General features: G+C 37.0%; 1 protein-coding gene across 1 annotated transcript in view; it reads right to left on the bottom strand.

Moving 5' to 3' along the window:
* The window catches only part of MYO9A (myosin IXA), a 301060-nt gene that overhangs the window by 93523 nt on the left and 183206 nt on the right, over positions 1-24331 (bottom strand). The window contains 2 exon segments of the mRNA XM_017895809.1: positions 160-240; positions 10408-10530. Of these exon segments, the coding sequence (XP_017751298.1) occupies positions 160-240; positions 10408-10530 (204 nt within the window).

Here is a 24331-nt window from a genome sequence, read left to right as displayed (position 1 = left end):
GGTAAATACGGAAAAATGCATTGAAAGTATTTATAAAACACTATTTTCCTTATAAATATTATAGTTAGTGCTTCCCCTCCACTTATTCTGCTTAAAAGTATTTAAAGCTCAGTTTGAAGTAAGCTGAGATATGTGCTCTCATTTATAGGACATTTTTACCTTTTCAGCATTAGAGCGGATGCATTTTACAAAATATGGTTCTGCTTGACCAAGTGTTTCCATTAGCTTGCTTAATGATGTCTGCAACAGAAAGCAATATAATTATCATACTCTCCCATTCCAAACTATTAACAAACAACGTATAAATATAATCAATATGCTGGCAAAACATTCAAAAAGTAGAGGCATACATAGCAAGAGGTTTGTTTTTGAAAAGCACATTGTGTATATTCTTATACTGGTTAAATTATGGATAATTAAGGGTAAGGATGGTAGTTTGGTATTAAAGCAGATAGCCTGGAAACAGTAAATATCGCAGATGTATTTCAGAATAATCAAATGTAGAACTTTTTTTCACTTTTCTTCACATTTCATGAAACAATTTTATTCAAACTCATGTATCCTACAACTTTTAAAATGATTCAGGAGGGTATCCAGTAAGGTAGTACTCCCTTGCTTTACTTTAAATGTCTACAGAGTATGTAATGATATCCCTTTTTTTATTCCTGATAATGGTAATTTGTACATTCTCTCTTTCTTCCTGATTAGTGGCTAGAAGTTTATCAACTTTTTGATTTGCTCAGCCCAGGCTTGGTGGCTCACGCCTATAATCCCAGCACTTTGGAAGGCCGAGAAGGGCGGACCACCTGAGGTCAGGAGTTTGAGACCAGCCTGGCCAACATGGCGAAACCCCGTCTCTACTAAAAAAAATACAAAAATTAGCCAGGCATGGTGGTGCCTGGCTGAAGCACGAGAATTACTTAAACCTGGGAGGTGTGGGTTGCAGTAAGCTGAGGTGGTGCCACTGCACTCCAGCCTGGGCAACAAAGTAAGACTCTCTCAAAAAAAAAAAAAAATTTTTTTTTTGATCTGCTTAAAGAACCAGCTTTTGGTGTCAGTGTTTTTTTTTTTTTTTTTTTTTGTTTTTTTTTTTTTTTTTTTTTTTGGTCTATTTTCTGTTTTCATTTCATTGAATTCTGCTGTTATCTTTATTATTTACTTCTCTCTGCTTGCACTGGGTTTCATATATTCTTTTTATAGTCTATTAAGGTAGAAATTTAGATTACTGAATTGAGACATATCTCCTTTTTCAATAAAAGCATTTAGTGATATAAATTAACCTTGGAGCACTGCTTTAGCTGCATTGCACAAATTTTGATATTTCATTTTATTTAAAATATTTTAAAATTTTCCTTCCTCTAAAAAATGTATTATTTAGAAGTCTGTTTTATATATTCTAAATATTTGGGGATTGATATTTTTCTTTGATTTCTGGTTTAATTCTATCACAAATATAACATTTTGTATGATTTTAACTCAAATTTATTAAGGTTTTATGGCCTAGTTTATAATCTACCTTGGCAAGTATTTCATGGGCACTTAAAATGAATGTATATTCTGCAATTCTTGGCTAGGCTGTTCTATAAATTTCTGTTAGGTCAAGTAGGTTAATCATTCTATTCAAGTCTTCCATGTCCTTCCTAATTGTCTACTGACCCTATCAATTACCAAGAGGTATGCTGAAGTTTCCAAGCATTGCAGATGCAGATCTGCATCTGCATGCAGATCTGTCCATTTTTCTTTTAATTCTATCAGTTTTTGGTTCAGATATTTGGGACCTCTGTTACTAGATGAATACACATGTAAGACTTTGTAAATTGCACCTTTTATCATTATGAAATTATCTCCCTTTATCCCTGGTAGTTTTCTCTGTTCTGAAGTCTACTTTGTCTGACTCTACTATAGTCACTATAGCTTTCTTTTGGTTTTTGTTTGCATGGTTTATTTTTTTCATTTTTTTAACCCTTTAGTATCATTGTATTTAAAGAGGTTTCTTGTAGATAACATACAGTTAGGTCTTATTTTATACAATCAGATAATATCCATTTCTTAATTGGACTGTTTAGAGCATTTACATTGTTAATAATTAGTATGGTTGGATTTAGAGCTACCAGTTTTATTACTGGCCTTCTGTTTGTCCTCTCTCGTTTGTTCCTCCCTTCCTCCTCTTACTCCCTGCCTGTTTAAAATAGACTTTTGGAGCAGTTTTAGGTTCACAGCAAAAATGAGCAGAACATACAGAGAATTCCCACATGCCCCTTTACCCTCACATGCACAATTACCCCTATAATTAACATCTTGCATTAGTGTGTTATGTGATGAACCAATACTGACACATGATTATTAACTATAGTCCATAATATGCATTAGGGTTCACTCTTTATGTTGCACATTCTATGGGTTTAAACAAATATATAGACATTTATTCACCATTGCAGTATCATATAGATTAATCTGACTAAAGTCCTCTATGCTCTGCCTACACATCCTCCCTCAACTAGATCCTGGCAACTACTCATCTTTTTTACTGTCTCCATAGTTTTGCTTTTTCCAGAATGTCATATATTTGGAATCTTATGGTATGTAACCTTTCCATATTGGCTTCCTTCACTCAGTAATATGTATTTAAGGTTCCTCTAAGCCTTTTCATGGCTTGAAAGCTCATTTCTTTTTAGTGTTGAATAATACTCCATTGTCTGAATGTACCATAGTTTGTTAATCCATTCACCTACTGAAGGACGTCTTGACTGTTTCCAAGTTTTACCAATTATGAATAAGGCTGCTATGAATATCCGTGTACAGGTTATTGTGTGGACCTAAGTTTTCAGCTCATTTAGGTAAATACCAAGAAGTTGTTACTGCTGGATCATATGGTAAAAATATAGTTTTATAAGAAACTGTCAAACTGTTTTCCAAAGTGGCTGCACCATTTGGCATTCCCACCAGCAATGAATGAGTGTTCCTGTTGCTCCACATTCTCACCAGCATTTGGTGTTCTCATTGCTTTGGACTTTTGTCATTCCAATAGCTGTGCTGTGGTATCTCATTTTTGTTAATTTGCAATTCCCTAGTAACATATAATGTGGAACATCTTTTCATAGGCTTATTTGCCATCTGTGTACTTCCTTTGGTGAGGTGCCCCTCCCCTCTGTTCAATATACTTAATATTCCATATTAATTTATCTACTTTTCAGCTATTTTTGTACTGCATTTTAGTAGCTGCTCTAGGGATTACAATATACAAACCTAACTTGTCACAGTCTACTTAGGAGTCGACATTTCACAAGTTCAAGTAAAACAAAGAAGTCTTAGAACTATATATAGACCTCTGTTACTGTTGTGAAATTTATTACATCAACATACAAATTTTTAAACTTTTCAGTGTTCATTTTTCTTGCAAATGCTATTGTAGTATAATATACATAGGGCTTGGCACAGTGTCACATGCCTGTAGCCACAGCTACTTGTGAAGCTGAGAAGGGAGGATAGCTTAAGCCCAGAAGTTGGAGTACAGCCTGGGCAACATTTTATGAGATGCTGTCTCAAAATAATGACAATAACAATACACATAAAATATTAAAATCATAAGTGTAGATGATGACTTTTTACAAAAGGAAGATGTTCTTGTAACTAGAGCCCAAATTAAATATACGTGTGTGTGTGTGTGTGTGTATACATATGTATAAAATCAGAACCTCAGAAGCCCCTTTGTGCCCCATCCCATTTAATTTAGCAAGGTCACTGTACATAAGCTATGTACTCATATTTCCACACCCCAACCAAGGGTAATTATTATTCTTACTTTTAAGATGATTAAGTTAGTTTAACCTACTATTAAAGTTCATATGAATGGAAAAATAAACCATGTACTATTTTGTATTTGTTGCATAGAATTATATTCTGTAAATTTTCAGGGCTGTATATTAGTGATCCACTATTTGGCATTACTACCATTAAACTATCCATTAAGAGATGAGTATTTTGTTGTTTCCAGTTTATTATGAAAAATTTTGCTATGAACATACTTGTCTTTTAACTGTATTTTTTTTTTTTTTTTTTTTGAGATGGAGTCTCGCTCAGTTGCCCAGGCTGGAGTGCAGGGGCGCGATCTCAGCCCATTGTAAGCTCCGCCTCCTGGGTTCACACCATTCTCCTCCCTCCGCCTCCCGAGTAGCTGGGACTACAGGCACCCGCCACCACACCCGGCTAATTTTTTACATTTTTAGTAGAGACAGGATTTCACCGTGTAAGCCAGGATGGTCTCAATCTCCTGACCTCGTGATCCACCCTCCTCGGCCTCCCAAAGTGCTGGGATTACAGGCGTGAGCCACCGCGCCCGGCCATTAACTGTTTTCCAATATGCTTGTATCAATTTACATTTCAACAGTACCATATAGGAGTTCTGAACACTCCCCAATCTTGCCAACATGTTGTATAATCAGTTTATTTCAGCCATGTTGGCGAGTATGTAATAGCATTGCTTTGTGGTATTAATTGGCATTTCCCTCATGAATCATAATATTGAACAGGTTTTACACAGGTGTATTGGTCTTCTGGATATCATCTTTTATAAATTGCCTATTTGAGACTTTTGTCCATTTGTCTATTAGGTTTTCTTCCTTTTAATAGTTCTTCATATATTACATATATGAGTCCTTTTTTAGTCTTGCTCTTTTTCTTCTTTTAATGGTGACTTTTTTGGTTTAAACAGTTTTATTGAAATAAAATCTACATACTATTAAAATATATACGTTGTAGTTCACAAATCAATGAGTTTTAGTAAATTTACACAGTTATGCCACTATCACTACAGTCCAGTTTCAGAACTCCTCTATCACCCCCAAAAAGCTCCTTTCTGCCCATCTGCAGTCAATAACCACTTGAGTCACAGCCCCAGGGAACTACCAATCTGCTTCCTGCTGCTATAAACTATCTTTTAAAAAAATATAATCTTTTTTAGATGGCTTTTTCTCTTATTATAAAACTAATATGTAGCTATTCTAGAAAACTTAATACACACATATATGTCCAGAGAACATCAGCTTGGGTTTAATTTGACTAATGACTAAATTCTTAGAGCTATAAATTAAAAGCAGGTTAATTTCTTCAAACCAATCAGCCTTTTCAAAGGGAATTCATACTTTTACAAAAAAACAAGCTTAATGTATCCTATATCTTCCTTATACCCACAGTTAGAAAGACTCCTAGAGAAGAGAAAAATTTAGTTTCCCCTACTTAAAGCAAAGAGTATGTTGACTGTTGATACAATGGCAGATATATTTCCTAGCAACCTGTGAATCCCTAGGCAGCTGAGCATGGAGAGGAGCAGCAGCTTTATCAGTAAGTTTTAGTAGCTATAACAAGCAACAACGTGTATGACCAATTATATTAGGAGAAAGCCACACAACTTCTTTTAAAAAACTACTAAGTAGAGACACAGTGCTATGAAGTGACCAGACTTTGACATACAGGTCCATGTATAAACACTGCACAGTTCTTTGCTTTATGATCAAGTTATATCATCCCAGTCATAACTTAAGACTTTACCTACTTTGAAAGTTTGGTGATCAAAGGGACTGACTCATTAAAATCTAACATTAGCCTGCAGAAGACAAACTCTCAAGAGTGAATGTTTTAGAGTACAGTGAAGGTGGTAATTTACCAAAAGGCTGAAATAATACAGAAAATATACATTACAGTCTACCATATTGTTACTTATTTCTATTTATCAGTCTGAATTTTCTTTTTCCTTTTTTTATTGAGTATATTTTATGGTTCCATTTTAGTTCTGCTACTACCTTACTAACTGTTAACTCTTTTTTAAAGGATTATTCTAGGATTTGCACCTTTATCACAGTCTACCTTCAAATAATACTATACCATGTTCTGTATAGTGTAAAAGCTTAACAACAGTATATTTCCACTTAGTACCACTTTACGTGTTTTGGGATACTTTTATTATACATTTGATTTCTATCCCACAATATACTATTATTTTTGTTTTCTATAGCCAATTATTTTAAAAAGAGAAAAGGATTTTTTTTTTTCTTTCTTTCTTTCTTGAGACAGAGTCTCGCTCTGTTGTCCAGGCTGGAGTGCAGTGGTGCAATCTCAGCTCACTGCAACCTCCACCTCCTGGGTTCAAGAGATTCTCCTGCCTCAGCCTCCCAAGTAGCCGGAATTACAGGCACCCGTCACCATGCCTGGCTAACGTTTGTATTTTTAGTAGAGATGGGGATTCACCATGTTGGCCAGGCTCATCTTGAACTCCTGACCTTGGGTGATCTGTCCGCCTCAGCCTCCCAAAGTGCTGGCATTACAGGTTTCAGCCACCACGTCTGTCCAAGAAAATGTGTTTTTAAAATATTAGCCTACATTTCTATCATTCTGGCACTATTCATGTTTTGTGTAAATTCAAATTTCCATGTGGTTTCCCCATCAATTTTCTTTCATGTTTAAAATTTCTGATATTATAGATCTGCTGGTAATAAATTATCTCAGCTTTTTTGGTCTGAAAATGTCTCTACTTAACCTTTCACCACACACAGAATTCAAGGGTGACTTTTCTTCTCTTTTTGGTCTTTTAAAGATATCACTCTCTTGTCTTATGGCTTTGATAGTTTCTGATGATCTTCACTTTGTTACACAAAATGTCTCTTTTCTCCCTCTGGCTAAGTTTAAGATGCTCTCTTTTTAACTGGTTTTAGCAATTTGATATAATGTGCCTTGGTGTGTTTTTGTTTGCTCTGATTGTGGTTTACTGAGATTCTTTGATCTCTGCAGTTTTTTTTTCCCATCAAATCAGAAAATATTTTGGTCATTATTTCTTCAAATATGTTTTTCTGTGCCCTCCTCCCTTTCCTCTCCTGAGATTCCAATTACACCTATGTTAGACTGCATCATATTGCTCCATAAGTTATTGCTATTTTTGTTTTTTTACATCTTTGTTGCTTTCTCTGGGCTTTAATAAACTATGACTTCAAATTTACTACTTCTGAACTAACAGATGTTAATCCAATTTTATTTTTTATTGTCAAATATTACATATTTAATCTCTAAAAGTTTCATTTTAGTCTTTTTCATATCTTCATTTTTTTCTTTTTCATAATACAAATGGCCCTTATTGGTTCCAACAGGCAGTGAAAGAAAGGAGAGGACAGAACAACTCTATCTCCTGAGGAAGTGTCCAGAGACTCTGTCATCACCTTCCAAAATAAAGAATCTATTTTGTTCTCATCATATTCATATTTTTTGTTTTATCTTTGGGCATATTTAAAAGATACATTATAGCTAATTTGACATTCTTACCTACTATTTACATCTTCATCATTTTAAAGTCTGTCTCTAAATATTGATTTTTTTCCCCCCTTGTTATGGGTTATTTTTTTCCTGACTCTTTCTCTGCCTTGTAATTTCTCACTGGATGTTAGACACTGTGTTTTACATTGTTGGATTTTGTTGTATTCCTTTAAAGAGTGACAAACATTTTTCTTAACATGCAGTTAAGTTACTTAGGATCAGTCTGATTCTTTTAAGACTTGATTTTTAGTTTTGTGAGAGCAGGGCCAGAGCAGCCTTTACATTAGGACTACGTTGGTCCCACTGCTAAAACAATGTCTTTCTGAGGATTCTACCTAATGTCTCATGTAATAAAAGGTCGTTTCACTCTGGCTGATAAGAACAGAACTACTCCTCTAATCCTGCATAAATACCAGAAATTGTTAGGTCAACAGGATTTAGGTGATTAGAATAATCATTCTTTCCCCAATCTCATGGAATTTTAACCCACATATGCAGAGATCAGTAGTCAGTCACAGAGACTCAAGGAGACCCGTCAGCAGTCTAGCTCTTTCTCTTCATACCATGTCCTTCTCCTCTTTACTCTGCCTCACAAATTCTAGTTGCCTCTACCTTTCTATCTCCATCTCTTCAGTTAGCAAGACCACTGGCATTTGTTTGGGTTTCTTCTTCCTGAGCTGTAGCAAATTATCTTTAGGTGTTAATCTGGGGCTTTCCTCATTTATTTCCCCTATTCTCACAGATTGGAAACCCGTAATGCTTACTGTCTAATATCTGAAAACACTTGACTCATAATATCTTTTGTTCAATTTCTGCTTGTTTATACCAGAAGGGCAATTCCTGTATCAGTTAATCCTTTGTGAGTTCTATGATATCATTTTCATGAAAATAAGCATTCAAGGAAGGGCACAGAGTCAAAGACGGCTGGGTGCCATCCATTTTGACCACCTGCAATTTCCTCATCTACTACTTGGCTTCCTCACCTTTATAATAAATATAATAGTAATTATCCTAGAACAATTGGAGAAAAACTTAGACAACACCTATTAGAAAATGCATACGTGTGGCCGGGCGCGGTGGCTCAAGCCTGTAATCCCAGCACTTTGGGAGGCCGAGATGGGCGGATCACGAGGTCAGGAGATTGAGACCATCCTGACTAACACGGTGAAACCCCGTCTCTACTAAAAAATACAAAAAACTAGCCGGGCGAGGTGGCGGGCGCCTGTAGTCCCAGCTACTCGGGAGGCTGAGGCAGGAGAATGGCGTAAACCCGGGAGGCGCAGCTTGCAGTGAGCTGAGATCCGGCCACTGCACTCCAGCCCGGGAGATAGAGCGAGACTCCGTCTAAAAAAAAAAAAAAAGAAAGAAAGAAAATGCGCATGTGTAAATTTTTGGCAAAGGGCCTAGAAAACATACTATACATTGGTCAGTATCTATGGATGGTAGATGACTTTCACTTGTTTTTGCTCATCTATATTTTCCAAATAATCAAAATTAACTCATTACTTTTGTAATAACTTAATGGTCTATTAGAAATATTAAAGAGGACTCTTTTCTAAACATTAAATATAATTCATGAATATAAATTAAGAATATGTAAATTTGGAAGGATTTTAAAAGACACAATAGGATTGTGATTATAACTAAGTTTTTATTGTACTAGCTATATGGTATTCTTCAAATTAAAGAATGATTTCGGTATACATGGCATCTGTAAAAGATCCAAGGTAACAAAACAAAGGACACTTAACAGCTTAATAATTCTACCTTTCATAATCATGAGATTAATGTTCCCTTTTCAGACATTGAGCTCACCAAATTACGTTTTGATCAGAATTTGGCTTCCCACGTGGATTTGCTAATCAGGGAGAAATATGCTAATAAACTAACCATTGTATTAAGTCTGCTTACGATTCATATTTATGTTGTATACTAATAAACATATCACTCAACATGATTTTTTTTCTATAACCCATTTTTTTTTTTTTTTTTTTTTTTTTTTTTTTGAGACGGAGTCTCGCTCTGTCACCCAGGCTGGAGTGCAGTGGCCGGATCTCAGCTCACTGCAAGCTCCGCCTCTCGGGTTTACACCATTCTCCTGCCTCCGCCTCCAGAGTAGCTGGGACTACAGGCGCCCGCCACCTCGCCCGGCTAGTTTTTTTGTATTTTTTAGTAGAGACGGGGTTTCACCGTGTTAGCCAGGATGGTCTCGATCTCCTGACCTCGTGATCCGCCCATCTCGGCCTCCCAAAGTGCTGGGATTACAGGCTTGAGCCACTGCGCCCGGCCATTAGTAGATAATTTATGTTCAAACATCCTAGCTGTAAAAGAAGCATTTTAAAAAGTGTTAACATATACAGATACATCTGCCACGAATAAGGAAATTTTTATTCAACAGTGAGCATTGCTTCTGTGATATAAACATGAATTAGAGTAAAATTATGCAAAGCATTGTTACCTACCAGATATTTTGCTTATTTTCATAAATATCTACCAAATGAAAAGATCTTAGAAGATAGATGATTTGAGAAGAATGGAAGAGGCAATTTAAAAAGGAATCTGAAAACAATTATTCTGGAAGAAATTTGGCTTTTAGGAATAAATATTATCCTAAATATGATAATATAAATATTATCACATTTATTCCTAAAAGCCCCCCAAAAAAGAACTGGATTTCTATGTAGACAAAAGTAAAATAAATACACAGAAAAGAACCCTTCAGCCTCATTTAGTTAACTATCAATGGTAGCAGCATGAGGTTTAAGTAGGGAAAAAAAAAAATACATCATTATGCTAACAGTGACATTGTCTAAGCAGCAGGGTTTAAAGGCAGATTTGTTTGCAACATCAATTTTCCGCTTTCTCCTCACACTGAAAATAACAAATACTGAGATAGCCATTATCCAGACATATGTGGATGAAGAACAAAGGCATCTGACTTTTTTTTTTTTCATCTTTGGTTCTTTTTTCCAAAATGATCAGTAATATGTGGCTTTTTAGTCACATAAATTAAAATCCCATTTGAGTATCCTGCAGATCACTTTAACCTTTCAACGACAATCTGAAAGATACAGATTCTTATTTGTTTTAAGCAAAACAGGAAATAACCTGAAACTGGGCACTGATGCTGGGAGGTTTTTTCTTCTTGTGTAAATGAAGAAGAGACTTGGTAATGCGATCTTGTAGTGTCAGTCTTGTCAGGTGCTTTAAAGAATTTACTTCTAGCAAGTGCTGAAAGAAGAGAAAAAATAAATTGCTCACATAAATTAATCAAGCAATAAGTCAAAATTCTCAGCCAGTTTTCATCAGTTCCTATCCATATGATCATTTCCCATCTTAAATGACTGTGATGAATATGAAAGACTGATATCCAACATTCATTCTATTCTCTAAAAAGAAAAGTACACTTCACAAACTCTTGCATCTAGAGTTCTGGATATGGTTTAAGTTTACCAGTAAAAGGCCCACATGTGAAACTGGGAAAGTGTAACTGAGGAAGAGGCTCCGGCTACTAGTTCTGCTTCTGCTAGCAAAAATGCACATACTTTATGTACCTTTTTTCTGTGGTTCCAGCATCCAGGCACTAGTTTTGTGAATGCTCAGAGGCAGAGTGCAGAACATTTGTGTTGTCATCACAACTATACTAAATGCAGCTTAGCCCTGGAGCAAATAATTGTAGCAGTTTTCGCCAGATGGCTAAATTACACCACAGGCAGTGTATACCTGCAAGTAGCAGCTGCACTGACAGCTTCCTGATTTCCTAGCTTTCTAATTACATCTAGGGACATTTCTGCAAATGTTATTTTAACATGTGACTTCTAATGATTTTGTAAGTGCCTACTTAATTCTCTTTCTACTTAAAAATATCTACTGTAATTATTGTTATCTCAAACTGAATCCTGACTCTCAGAGACAACAACTAAATACCAGGGTGACAGTCGGTGTGCCAGGGACATACACAAAAACAAAGCATAGGCTGGGCACGGTGGCTCATGCCTGCAAACCCAGCACTTTGGGAGACTGAGGTGGGCGGATCACGAGGTCAGGAGTTCGAGACCAGCCTGGCTAACACAGTGAAACCCCATCTCTACTAAAAATAGAAAAATTAGGCAGGCATGGTGGCGTGTGTCTGTAGTCCCAGTTACTCGGGAGGCTGAGGCAGGAGAACTGCTTGAACCCAGGAGGCAGAGGTGGCAGCGAGCCAAGATCACACCACTGCACACCAGCCCGAGCGACAATGAGAGACTCCGTCAAAAAAAAAACAAAAAAACAAAACAAAAAAACAAAGCATAGTCCCTATTAAGCCTCATCATGATGTACTATACTATAAATTAGGAAAATAGGAGTTAGACACGAAGCAACTAAAGTATACAAAGTAAAGATAGTTAAACCACACAATATTTATGGTAGTGAGTTTGTAAGTGGAAAGAATGTATCTATACAGATGTAAACTATATGTTTTTTAAAAGTAGTAAAAGTCAATGTATGAGAAACATAAGATTGTGTTAAAACATCACAAATTTTCAATTCTAAAGGTATTTATTTTGACAATATAAACATTAAAATAACAAAACCACGCAAATTGAAAGAAGTACAACACACATGTAAACAATCTGAATTAAGGAAATATTATTTCCTACAAATGAAAAGGTTTATCATCTGTATGTAAAAAAAACTTGTAAAAATTATTAAATAGATATCACAATAAAAAAAGGGCAGATGATCTGACGAGGCAATTCTCAAAGTACAAACGGCAAGTAACAAAATCACAATCCATTCAATCTCACCTGTATTGAAGGAAAATGCCATTTCTTTTAAAAAAGGTTTCCTGCATCAGTTTGGCAAATACAGTAAAGACTGACAAGAGTCAGTATTCATGAGGTGGTGGGGAAGCAGACATACACTATATACTCACTGTTCTTAGGAATGTAAATTATTATAACTTTCCTGACGAGAAATTTCAAATCTAGATATTTATTATAAGGAGTTATCAAACAAGATCTATGTTTTTTATAATAATATACTTCAAAATAGTGAAAATTATAGAGATATGCAATTATATAGAATTATTTATATAAAGTACGCTTCATTTACACAACTGAATACTCTGCAGCTCATAAAGTTACTGTAAACCTATATTTCCTGACATGGGAAAATATTTGCAAACACTATTGATAAAAAAAAAAAGCCATGCAAAACAACATACATGTAAAAGGGTATTTGTGCTAAATATTAGACAGTTTTGTTTTATTAGCACTTTTGAATTATCACAGCTTCACTGTATGTATACTCATGAAAAATAATTTTTCATACTAGTCAAGAATCAATTAGAAGAATTCATAGGTTACCCTTATGTAAAACAAATTAGCACTGAAGCCTAAAATAATTCCCCACTTCTACTTTTAAGATACTATTGAGAAAAGACCTTGGAAATAAAGTTTGAGTTTAAATTGTTTTCACTATGAAAAAAACACCAGAGGGACTATGTAAAATAAAATAACTACTAAAAAATCTTTGCTGTCAGGTACATTGTAAAAGTTTGTAAAACCAAACATGACATTCATTTCTGCCTCAGTCATTCCAATTTTTTTCATTTGCTTGGAATACTCTATTGCCGGGCTTTCACAAGACTTGGTTTTACTTGGCACTGAATTTGTAGTTTAAATGTAACTTTCTCAGAAAGTTCTTGCTTAAACACTGAAAAAAATAGCCCACTTCTATGTCAATTACATGTCATTTAATTTTCAACACCGCATATAATATCATCTAAATTATTTTTTCATTTATTTGTTAATTTGTATATTGTCTTCTTCTTCTCTAAAAAATAACCTCCTGGAGTGCCAGGCACTGTGGTTCAGGCCTGTAATCCCAGCACAGTCAAGGCAGGCAGATCACCTGAGCTCAGGAGTTGCAGACCAGCCTGGGCAACATGGCAAGGTCTCTTCCCTAAAGTACAAACATTAGCCAGGCGTGATGGCGAGTGCCTGCGGTCCTAGCTATTCAGGAGGTGGAGATACGGGAGGATTGCTTGAGCTCAGGGCCAGAGGCTGCAGTGAACCGGGATTGTGCCACTGCACTCCAGCCTGGGTGACAGAGCGAGACACTGTCTCAAAAAATAAAAAAATAAATAAAAGATAACCTCCCAGAGGATTCTGACTGTACTGTTCATCCCTGTACCCTCAATTTCTAAAATAGTGTCTGCTTCAGAGTAGGATTCAATAAATATTAGCTTGAATGAATTAAATACCTAGTAACTGGCCAGGTGTGGTGGCTCACGCCTGTAATCCCAGGCATGAGGAGGCCGAGGACAGTGGATCACCTGAGGTCAGGAGTTTGGGACCAGCCTGGCCAACACGGCGAAACACCATCTCTACTAAAAATACAAAAAATTAGCCAGGCGTGGTGACAGGCGCCTGTAATCCCAGCTACTCGGGAGGCTGAGACAGGAGAATCGCTTGAACCTGGGAGGCAGAGGTTGAAGGGAGCTGAGATCGCACCACTGCACTCCAGCCAGGGCGACAGAATGAAAATCCATCTCAAAAAAAAAAAAAAAAAAAAAAAAAAAGCTAGCAACTAACGAACTTTGAGTAATGCTTTCCCTATCAAGTGGAGATAAGACTTCTTCCCATATACCTAACAATAACTTGGTCAATCAACAAATGTTCAGAGTCATTACTAAAGGTCAGGCTCTGTTGTAAGTGCTAGGGATACACTGCATTCACGTTCAGGCTATTAGGACATTAAAAAATAATTCAATCGCGCATAAGGTTTATGAAAAAAGATGAAATATGACCATAAATCTAGAGGTAAAGGGATACAGAGTTATTTCCTTTCTTAGGGCTTCAGTTCCTTGCCTACTTCTTTCCTTTCTTAATTCCATCATTATGGTTGAGTTTATTAAGCTTAGTTAACCAGTTTATTATTTTTTTCAACAATTATCTACACTTGCTGTGCAAAGTGCTGTAGACAAAAAGATTAATAAGATATTGCTTGAACATAGTCTAAATGCTTGAGTCTCCCAAAATTCATATATTGAAACCTAATCCTGGTGTGATAGTATTAGGAGGCAAAGGAGAGGGGCCCTTGGGAAGTAGCTGGGTAGTGGTATTAGTACCTTGATAGAAGAGGCCCAAAAGAGCTGCCATGTTAAAACACACAGAAGGTATCATTCCATGAGGAATGGACCATCACTAGACATCAACTCTGAAAACTTGATTTTGAACTTCCCTGCCTCTTGCGCTGTAATATATTTCTTTCGTTTATAAATTAACCAATCTAAAACATTTTATCATAGCAGCCCAAACAAACTAAGGCATTTCTCATGTTATTAAAAAGGACTAAAATGGGTAATGAAATTAACTTCAAGGCTGGGCACAGTGGCTCGCACCTGTAATCCCAGCACTTTGGAAGGCCGAGGCAAGCAGATCACTTGAGGCCAGGAGTTGGAGACCAGTGAGGTCAATATGGCAAAACTCTGTTTCTAGTTAAAAAAAAAAAAAAAAAAATAGCCGGGCATGGTGGCACATGCCCATAATCCCAGCTACTTGGGCGGCTGGGGCACAAGAACTGCTTGAACCCAAGAGGCAGAGGTGGCAGTCAGCCAAGATCGTGCCACTCCAGCCTAGGTGACAGAGTGAGACTTTGTCTCAAAAAAATAATAAATTCAAGATTTGAGCCTAAGTGACTATAAAAATGTACTAGGGGAGCAACACAGTAAAATTACTTTGAGCATGAATTTTGAGACAAGGAAGATATTAAAGTACAAATGTACAACTGGGCTATGCAGCTGTCACTAAAAGAATGTAACTAAAAAAATAGGTGATGTTAGAAAAGTAGATCTAATACAATTGACAGTTTCAAGTTATGAGGGAATAAATTCTAACATGAAAAATGGGAAAGTACTACCAAAACAGAGCTATCATCTTGTGGAAGGATGAACTTGAGCTCATGAAAACAGCCTCTGCATTTCAAGTGGATGCTTGTCTGAAGCAAACTAGGCTAACTTGTTATCCAAAAGTGAACAGCTGTGTGTCATCTCAGAGACAAAGTTGTTCAAACTAAGTGCTGACTGTGGCTCCTGTTGAGAGGTTTGATGGAAAGGCTCCCTGTAATAACAAGGATCTCAGATTGTTTTGACTTATCCTGCAAAACCCAACCTAGATATCATCCCTTCCACCCACTACTTCCACCTACCCACACTCCATCCCTACCTAACTTATCCCTACTTCTTAAATAGAGAACTTAGTCTGGGACGAATTTTGTGAATTGAGGATATTTGGTCTCCTAGCACATACTCAAAAAATTCCTCAGGATAGGGATATATCTTATCTAGCATAGACTGTGTAAACAGAAGATATTTTAAATAAAAAGTTAAAATGAATTAAAAGTAGTAAGAAGTTTAAAACATATATATTCAATAAGTAAAAGGTCAAAAGTTAGTATGAGTCTAAATTCCTTTCCCTCAATGATCTTTTTTCCAATAGCTTTACTGAAACAAAATAAGCTGCACGTATTTAATGTATACAAATTATGACATATTCATATAGCTATGAAGCCATCACCACAATCAAGATCACGCCATTCTCCTGCCTCAGCCTCCTGAGTAGCTGGGAATACAGGCGCCCGCCACCACACCTGGCTAATTTTTTTTGTATTTTTAGTAGAGACAGGGTTTCACCGTGTTAGCCAGGATGGTCTCAATCTCCTGACCTCGTGATCTGCCCGCCTCGGCCTCCCAAAGTGCTGGGATTACAGGTGTGAGCCACCGCGCCCGGCTCCCAATTTGAAATTTTTTAACTTACTGAGACTTGTTTTGTGGCCCAACACATGATATATCTTGAAGACAGTTTCATGTGCTAATGAAAAAAATGTGGGCCAGGCATGATGACTCATGCCTGTAATCCCAGCACTTTGGGAGGCCAAGGTGGGTGGATCACCTGAGGTCAGGAATTAGTGATCAGCCTGACCAACATGGTGAAACCCCGTCTCTACTAAATACAAAAAATTAGCCGGGCGTGGTGACACATGCCTGTAATCCCAGCTACTTGGGAGGCTGAGGCAGGAGAATCGCTTGAACTTGGGAGGTGGAGATTGCAGCGAGCCAAGATCATGTCATTGCACTCCAGTCTGGGTGACAAGAGCGAAACTCAGTCTCCAAAAAGAAAAAAAAAAAAAAGAAAAAAATATTTATTCTACAACTGCTGGGCAGAATGTTTTGTAAATGTCTGTTAGGTTCATTTATCTAGAGTGCAGTTTAACTGTCATTCTTCACTGATTTTCTGTCTGGCTGTTCTATCCACTGCTGAAAGTGGAGTGTTGATGTCCCCTATAATTACAGTATTGCTCTCTCTCCCTCCCTTTAGGGTTAATAATATTTCCTTCACATATTTGTGGGTGCTTGGGTGTTGGTTGCATATATATTTACAATTGTTATAGCCTCTTGTTGAATTGACCCCTTTATCATTATATAATGGTCTGCTTGTCTCATTTTACAGTTTTTGATTTGAAGTCTATTTTATCTGACGTAACTACAGCTACTCACGCTCTCTTTTGGTTTCTTTTGTGTATAATATCATTTCCCATTCCTTCACTTTCATTCTGTGAGTCTTTACAGGTAAAGTGATTTTCCTGAATGCATCATATAGTTGGGTCTTGTTTATTCATTCCACTAGTCTGTATCTTTTAACTGGAGAATTGAATGCATTTACATTCAAGGTCATTATTGATAGGTGAGGACTTACTCCTGCCATTTTGTTAATGGTATTCTAGTTGTTCTGTATATATATTTTTACCTTTCTTCCTCTCTTACTATTTATCTCTCTGGTGGTTTTCTTGAGTGTTAAGCTTTAATTCTTTTCTCTTTCTTATTTATGTATCTGCTGTCGTTTTGTTCTTTCCGGTTACTATGGGGCTTACATTTTAAAATCTTATATTTATAATGGACTATTTTAAACAGATAATAACTTTGCATACAAATATGCTAGACTTTTATCCCCATCCCCCCACAACTTATAACTTGCTGCCTTAATTTACATCTTTTTAAAATCATGTTACTCAACATCTAATTGTAGCTATAGACATCACTGACCATTTTGAGTTATAACCTTTATACTAGAGATTTAAAAGACTATATGCCACCATTACATTAGTAATATATTCTGAGTTTGAAAGTGAAATTGCCTCTACAGGTTCTAAATTTGATTCTGAATTTACTTCTACCAGTGAGTTTTATTCTTTTGCATATTTTTATCTGGTAGTTATCTTACCATATTTCTTGGGTCCCTGTATTGACCTGTGCCATTTGGTGAAACAGTTGCCTCTTCCAATTTTATGGGGTAACTTTCATAAGGAGATATTTTCCTGTAGATGGATCCTAGGGTGGTAATTGGGTAGGGTGCTTTGGCTTTGGTTCTAGGTAGGTGCAGCAGTGTAGTCTCTGTGTAACTTCTTTAGCTGTAGTCAACATCCGACGTTACTGTCTCAGTGACTTAGGCTATGGGTGTTTACAAAGTTGGTGTGCTACTCCAGTACTATGTTGGTGCCACCAAGCAAGCCAGTCCTCTGGTCCTGGGGGGCATGCACAAGGCATGAGTGACAGTTCCAAGCCATGCACGTGGTATATGCCTGTAATCCCAGCAATTTGGGAGGCTGAGGCTGGAGGATCACTTGAACCGAGGAGTTCAAGTCCAGTCTGGGCAACATAATGAGACCCTGCATGTTTTTGTTTGTTTTAAAGTGCAGTGGGCCAGACACAGTGGTTCATGCCTGTAACCCCAGCAATTTGGGAGGCCAAGGCAGAAAAACTGCTTGAGGTCAGAAGTTCAAGACAAGCCTAGGCAATATAGTGAGATCCTGTCTACCAAAAATAGAAAAATTAGCCGGCATGGTGGTGCATGCCTGGATTTCCAGCTACTTGGGAGGCTAAGGCAGGAGAACTGATTGAGCTTGGGAGGTAGAGGCTGCAGTGAGCTAAGATTGCACCACTGTACTCCAGCCTGGGTGACAGTGAGGCTGTGGGTAAAGCCACCACGCAAGCGATCTTGATGCCAAAGGTGTATGTCCAAAGCATGGTTGTTCAAGCAAATGAAAAGGCAGTGTCACCAGGAGCAGAGCAGAACTACCAGACAGCCTGGCCCTCAGACCCTGCAGGGTACACATGCAAAGCATGGTGGTTCTGTAGGTTGCATCATTGGATACACACCAGTCCACTGGCTCTGGAAGGCGCACACAAAAAGCACCAGTTCAGCCAGTTGTAGGGACAGTGTCATCAGGGGTGGGGATGCTGGGTGGGCTGGTCCTCAGGACCTGTGGTAAGAGTACAAATCCATTCGTCATGGGGGTGGTGCTGGCAAGAGTGGGGCAACCAAGTGGGCCCATCCTCAGGCCCTCAGGGAGGGCACACATCTGATGATCACAAGAGCTGCACTGTCAGGGGTGGGGCTGCTGAGCAGGCTGATCCTCAGGCCCTAAGACATTTCTTTGGCAAAATGTCTATTTAAGTCTTTTGCCCATTTTTAAAACAAATTATTTGCTTTTTTGCTATTAAGTTGTTTAGACTCCTTATATATTCTGGACATGAACCCACTGACAGATGCATAGTCTGCAAATATTTTCTCCCATTTACAGTTTGTCTCATCATTCTGTTGATTAGTTCCTTTGCTGTGCAGAAGCTTTCGAGTTTGATGCATTTGTCTATTACTGCTTTTGTTATCTGTGTTTTAGGGGTCAGAGTCAAGAAATCAATGTCCAAAACAGTATCATAGAGTTTTTCCCCTATGTTTTATTCTACAGTTGTCCCTCAGTATCCATGGGGATTGGTTCCAGAACCACGCTGAGAAAACAGAATCTGTACATACTCAAGTCTGATGGCCGGCCCTGCAGAACCCATAGGTACAAAAAATTGGTCCTCCATAAGGGTGGATCTTGCATCTCACAAATACCATATTTTTGATCCACATTTGGTTGCAGATGTAGATCCCACTGATATGTACGACTGTATTTATTTTTTAAAACCCACGTATAAGTGGACCTGCACAGTTCAAACCTGCGTTCAAGTTTAACAGTTTCAGGTCTTATATTTAAGTCTTTAACCCACTTGAGTTGGATTTTTTACGTGGGGTGAGATATGGTACCAATTTCATTCTTCTACATGTGAATATCCAGTTTTCCCAACATCATTTATTGAAGAGACTGTACTTTACTCATTGTGTATACTTGGCACCTTTGTTTAAAGTCAACTGACCATAAATGTATGGGTTTACTTCTGAGCTTTTAATACTTTTCCAGTGGTTAATATATATTTTCTTCTGCCAGCTCCACGCTGTTTTGATTACAATATCTTTCTAATATATTTTTAAATCGGGTAGTGTGAGCCTCCAGCTTTGTTCTTTTTGTTCAAGATTGCTTTGGCTATTTGGGGTCTTTTGTATATTCATATGAATTTCAGGATTTTTTTTTATTTCTGTGAAAAATGAAAATGGAATGTGAGAGGGATTGCACTGAATCAGTGAATCACTTTGGGCAATATGGAGATTTTAACAATATTAATTTTTCCAATCCACTAACACAGGACATCATTTGTTCATTTGTGTTGTCTTTGATTTCATCAATGTTTTATGATTTTTTTGTATACAAATTTTTAACATCTTTGGTTAAGTTTACTATAAAATAGTTTATATTTTTTGATGCTATTGTAAATGGGATGGTTTCCTTACTTTCTTTTCAGATAGTTCATTTTAGTTTATAAAATGTTACTGATTTTTAGGCTGGGTGCACTGGCACATGACTATAACTCTAGTACTTTAGGAGGCCAAAGCAGGAAAATCATTTGAGGCTAAGACTTCAAGACCAGCCTGGGCAACACAGAGAAAGAAGACTCTACCAAAAAAAAAAAAAAAAAACCCACAAAAATTTAATAGCCAGATGTGGGGGTGTGCACCTGCAGTCCTAGCTACTGAGGAGGCCGAGGTGGCAGGATTGCTTGAACCCATGAGTTCAAGGTACAGCGAGCTACGATCATGCCCCTGCACTTCAGCCTGACTGGCAGAGTGATACCCTGTCTCTATTTAAAAAAAAAAAAAAAAAAGGCAAGAAACACTGCTGATTTTTGTATGTTGACTTTGTATCCTGAAACATTACTGAAGCACATTACAGAATTTATGTATCAGTTCTAACAGTTTTTTAGTGGGGTCTTGAGGATTTTCTATACAACGTTATGCTGTTGACAACCACAATATCACTTCTTCCTTTTAAATCTGTATGCTTTTTATTATCTAATTTCTGTGGCTAACAATTCCAGTAATATACTGAATTGAAGTGTAACAGAAGCGGTGACAGTGGGTATCCTTTTCTTGTTCCTGATCCTAACAGAAAAGCTTTCAACTTTTCACCAATGAGTATAATGGCAGCTGTGGGCTTGTCACATATTGCCTAATTATATTGAGGAACACTCCTTCTACACCTAATTTGCTGACCTTTTATCATGAAAGGCTGAATTTCGTCAAATTCTTTATCTGCATATGTTGAGATGATAGTATAGTTTTTGCTATTCATTGTGTTAATATGGTAAATCACATTTATTGATTTGCATATGTTGAACCATCCAAGAATAAATCCCAACTGATCATGGTAAATGATCCTTTCAAATGTTGTATTGAATATGGTTTAATAGCATTTTGATGAGGATATCTGCACTATTCACAGTAGTAAAGACTACTGTGAATAGTGCTAGAATGAACGTACAGGTGCATGTGTCTTTTTGGTAGAACAATTTATTTTCCTTTGGGCATGCACCCAGTCATCGGACTGCTGGGTTGAATGGGAGTTCAACTCTTAGTTCTTTGCGAAATCTCCGAACTTCTCCATAGCAGCTGAACTAATTTTCTTGTAGTATTTTCGTATTGCTTTGCTATTAGGGTAATGCTGGCCTTGTAAAATGAGTTTGAGGTATTCTCTCCAGTTCAGTTTTTTGAAAGAGTTTGAGAAAGACTAGTATTCATTTTTCTTTAAATGTTTGGTAGCGTTGCATCCTGAAATTATCTGGTCCTAGACTATTCTTTTATGAAAGAATTTTTATTACTGGCCAGGCATGGTGGCTCAAGCCTGTAATCTCCTGAAGAATGTCCTATGTGCGCTTCAGATGAATGTGTATTCTGCTGCTGTTGATTGAAACGTTCTGTATATGTCTATTAAATGCATTTGGTCCAATATTTTCTTCAAATTCACTGCTTCCTTATTGATTTTTGGTGTGGATGGTCTGTTCATTGTTGAAAGTGGGGTACTGAAATCCCCTAGGATTACTGTATTGTAGTTTATCTCTCTTCAGATGTCTCAATATTTGCTTTATACATTTCAATGCTACAATATAAATACAAATATACAATGTTGGGTGTATATATATTTAAAATTGTTACATCCTTTTGATGACCAGACCCCTTTTTATCATTATATATTGACCTTCTTTATCTCATCTACAGTTTTTGACTTTATTTTGTCTGTTATAAGGATAGTGCTGCTGTCTCTTTAGGTTTTATTTGCATGGGCTATTTTTTTCCATCCCTTAATGTTCATTCTCTGTACACTGTTAAAGCTAAAGTGAGTCTCTGCAGGTAGCATATAGATGAGTCTCTCTTCTTTTAATGCATTCAGGCACTCTGTGTCTTTTAATTGGAGCATTTAATCCATTTACATTCAAACCAGTTATTGATAGGTAAAGATTTACTAGTGCCACTTTGTTATTTTATCGTTTTGTAGAGCCTTTCTTCCACTACTGCTGTCTTCCCTTGTGGTTAGATGGTTTTCTATAGTGGTACGACTTCCATCCTTTTATCTTTTGTGTATCCACTAAAGGTGGTCACCTTGAGGCTTACATAAAAGCCAGTCATATACTTAAAACTGGCTATTTTATGCTTATAAAAACTAAACTTTCGTTGCACGCATAAACCCTACACTTTTACTCACCCTTCATGTTTTATCTCTTTGATGTTACATTTTATATCTTTTTATAATTTGTGTCCCTTCACAAACTTTTGTAGCTGCCATTGTTTCAACAGTTTTGTATTTCAGCCTTTACACTAGAGATATCATTGATTTACACACTGGCATTACATAATTAGAATGTTTAAATTAGACAGTGTACTTACTTTTATCAGTGAGTTTTCTGCTTTCATATTCTCATGGTACCACTGTCCTTTAGCTTGAAGAACTTTGTTTAGAGAACTCTCAAGAAAGAAGTTCAAGAAAATACAGTTCTACTTTCCTGTAAGTCAGGTCTAGCAGTGCTGAATTCCCTTAGCCATTGTTTGTCTGAGAAAGTTGTTATCTCTCCTTTTCATTTTTGAAAGACAAAATTGCTGGGCATAGTACTATGGTTGGCAGGTCTTTTTTCTCAGAGGATTTTGAATCCCACTACCTCTGGCATGCAAGGTTTCTCAAGAAAAATCTGATGATAGTCTTGTGGGGGACCCTTGTATTTAACATGTTGCTTTTTCATTGTTGCTCTTTAAAAAATACTCTGTCTTTAACTTTTGACAAATTGATTATAACATACCTTAATATGGATCTCTTTGGATTGATAGTATTTGGTGTCCTTTGAATTTTCTAGATCTGGAGTTCTATTTCCCCAGACTTGAGTAGCTTCTGCCTTTACATCTTTGAAACTGTTTTCTCTCACTTTTTCTTTCTTCTCCTTCTGGTACTTTTTGAATTTATCTTGTTTCTCTATTTGGAACACACTTCCCCATTTCTTCATTTGCCTCTACCCTCTGTGTTTTCTGCACATTAGATAACCTAATAGCGTCTCCCAGTCCCGTTTCATGTAGAAGGACCTAACCAGTCAGTCTGGCCAGAAATTCTAAGGTATCTCTCAAACTTTTGTGTTTGTTCAAACTGCTGCCTTTGTTTTTTGTTGCCTCCAGGAAATTAGGATGTGCCAAGTTCTGTCAGTACCTCAAAACATTTAAGAGAGAAGTCATTCCCTCTAGACACAGCTAAAAAGGTTGAAGTGTTAAAAGTGTGTTCCAGTTCCTTCTATCGTCAGGGTGAAGCTGAAAGTAGGATTCTCTCTGCACTACGCTGGAGAAAGGAATTCTAGCAAACGCCTACATTTTAGATCAGACTGCATTATCTCATCTTAGGGGAAGAAAGTGGGCCCATTTATTTGTTTTCACTGGTCTAGAGACTCAGAAATTCAGTGTCCCATCAATTCCCAGAACTATATGGTTAAGGAGGCCATCTCTTGGGAGGGAGCTGTGGCAGTTGTGATCAATCCATGAATAAACTCCTTCCAGGGATAATCTATAGAGACAATCTGCTCTAGCTTTACTGCTGGAGCAAGTTAGATGAAAAAACTCAGGAAATGCTGGAACTCACAGTCAGTATCCCAGGGGTCTACTGTTTGTTTGCCTGTTGGCTACCAGATACAGACTAGAGAGGAGCCCAATCCTCAAACAACAGCTACAGAAGTACACAGACAAACCCCTTCCAGAAATTAACTGGGGAGTATGCTTTTTAACTACTTATCTGCATTGATCCAGGGGGCTGTAGTCCCTGGAAATGTCTGTGTGTTTAAAACCACCTCTTTGTTCTCTGTCACTGCAATTCATATTTTCTGAGATTTTATATACAGTATCTACTATTGCGTGTAATTATTTTGAGATTCATTCATGTTGTTACACGCATCAACAGTTTATTAACTTTTATTGGTGAGTTAAATATTCAATTATATGGATATACCACAGTGTGTTTAACCATTTTTCGGTTGATGAAAGTTTGAGTTGCTTCCAGTTTTTTGCTATTACAAATAAAGCTGCTATAAACATTAATAAAACAAACAAAGCAAAATGAAACAACAATCCCCGCAAAAAAATAAAAAGCCAGAGCTATATTAACAGACGGCAAGTACTGCTCACCAAACCCTTCCCATTATTTATATATGGTTTATATGGGTTAAAATAATAATATTTTATGGCATGTGAAAAATTATATAAAATTCAATTTTCAGTGTCCATTAATAAAGTTTTATTGGAATGCAAAT

This window comes from Rhinopithecus bieti, unplaced genomic scaffold, assembly GCF_001698545.2.
Source record: "Rhinopithecus bieti isolate Rb0 unplaced genomic scaffold, ASM169854v2 scaffold_27022, whole genome shotgun sequence".
Lineage (NCBI taxonomy): Eukaryota > Metazoa > Chordata > Mammalia > Primates > Cercopithecidae > Rhinopithecus > Rhinopithecus bieti.
Note: the sequence above shows the minus strand (reverse complement) of the source record. Positions and strands in the feature narration are given on the sequence as shown.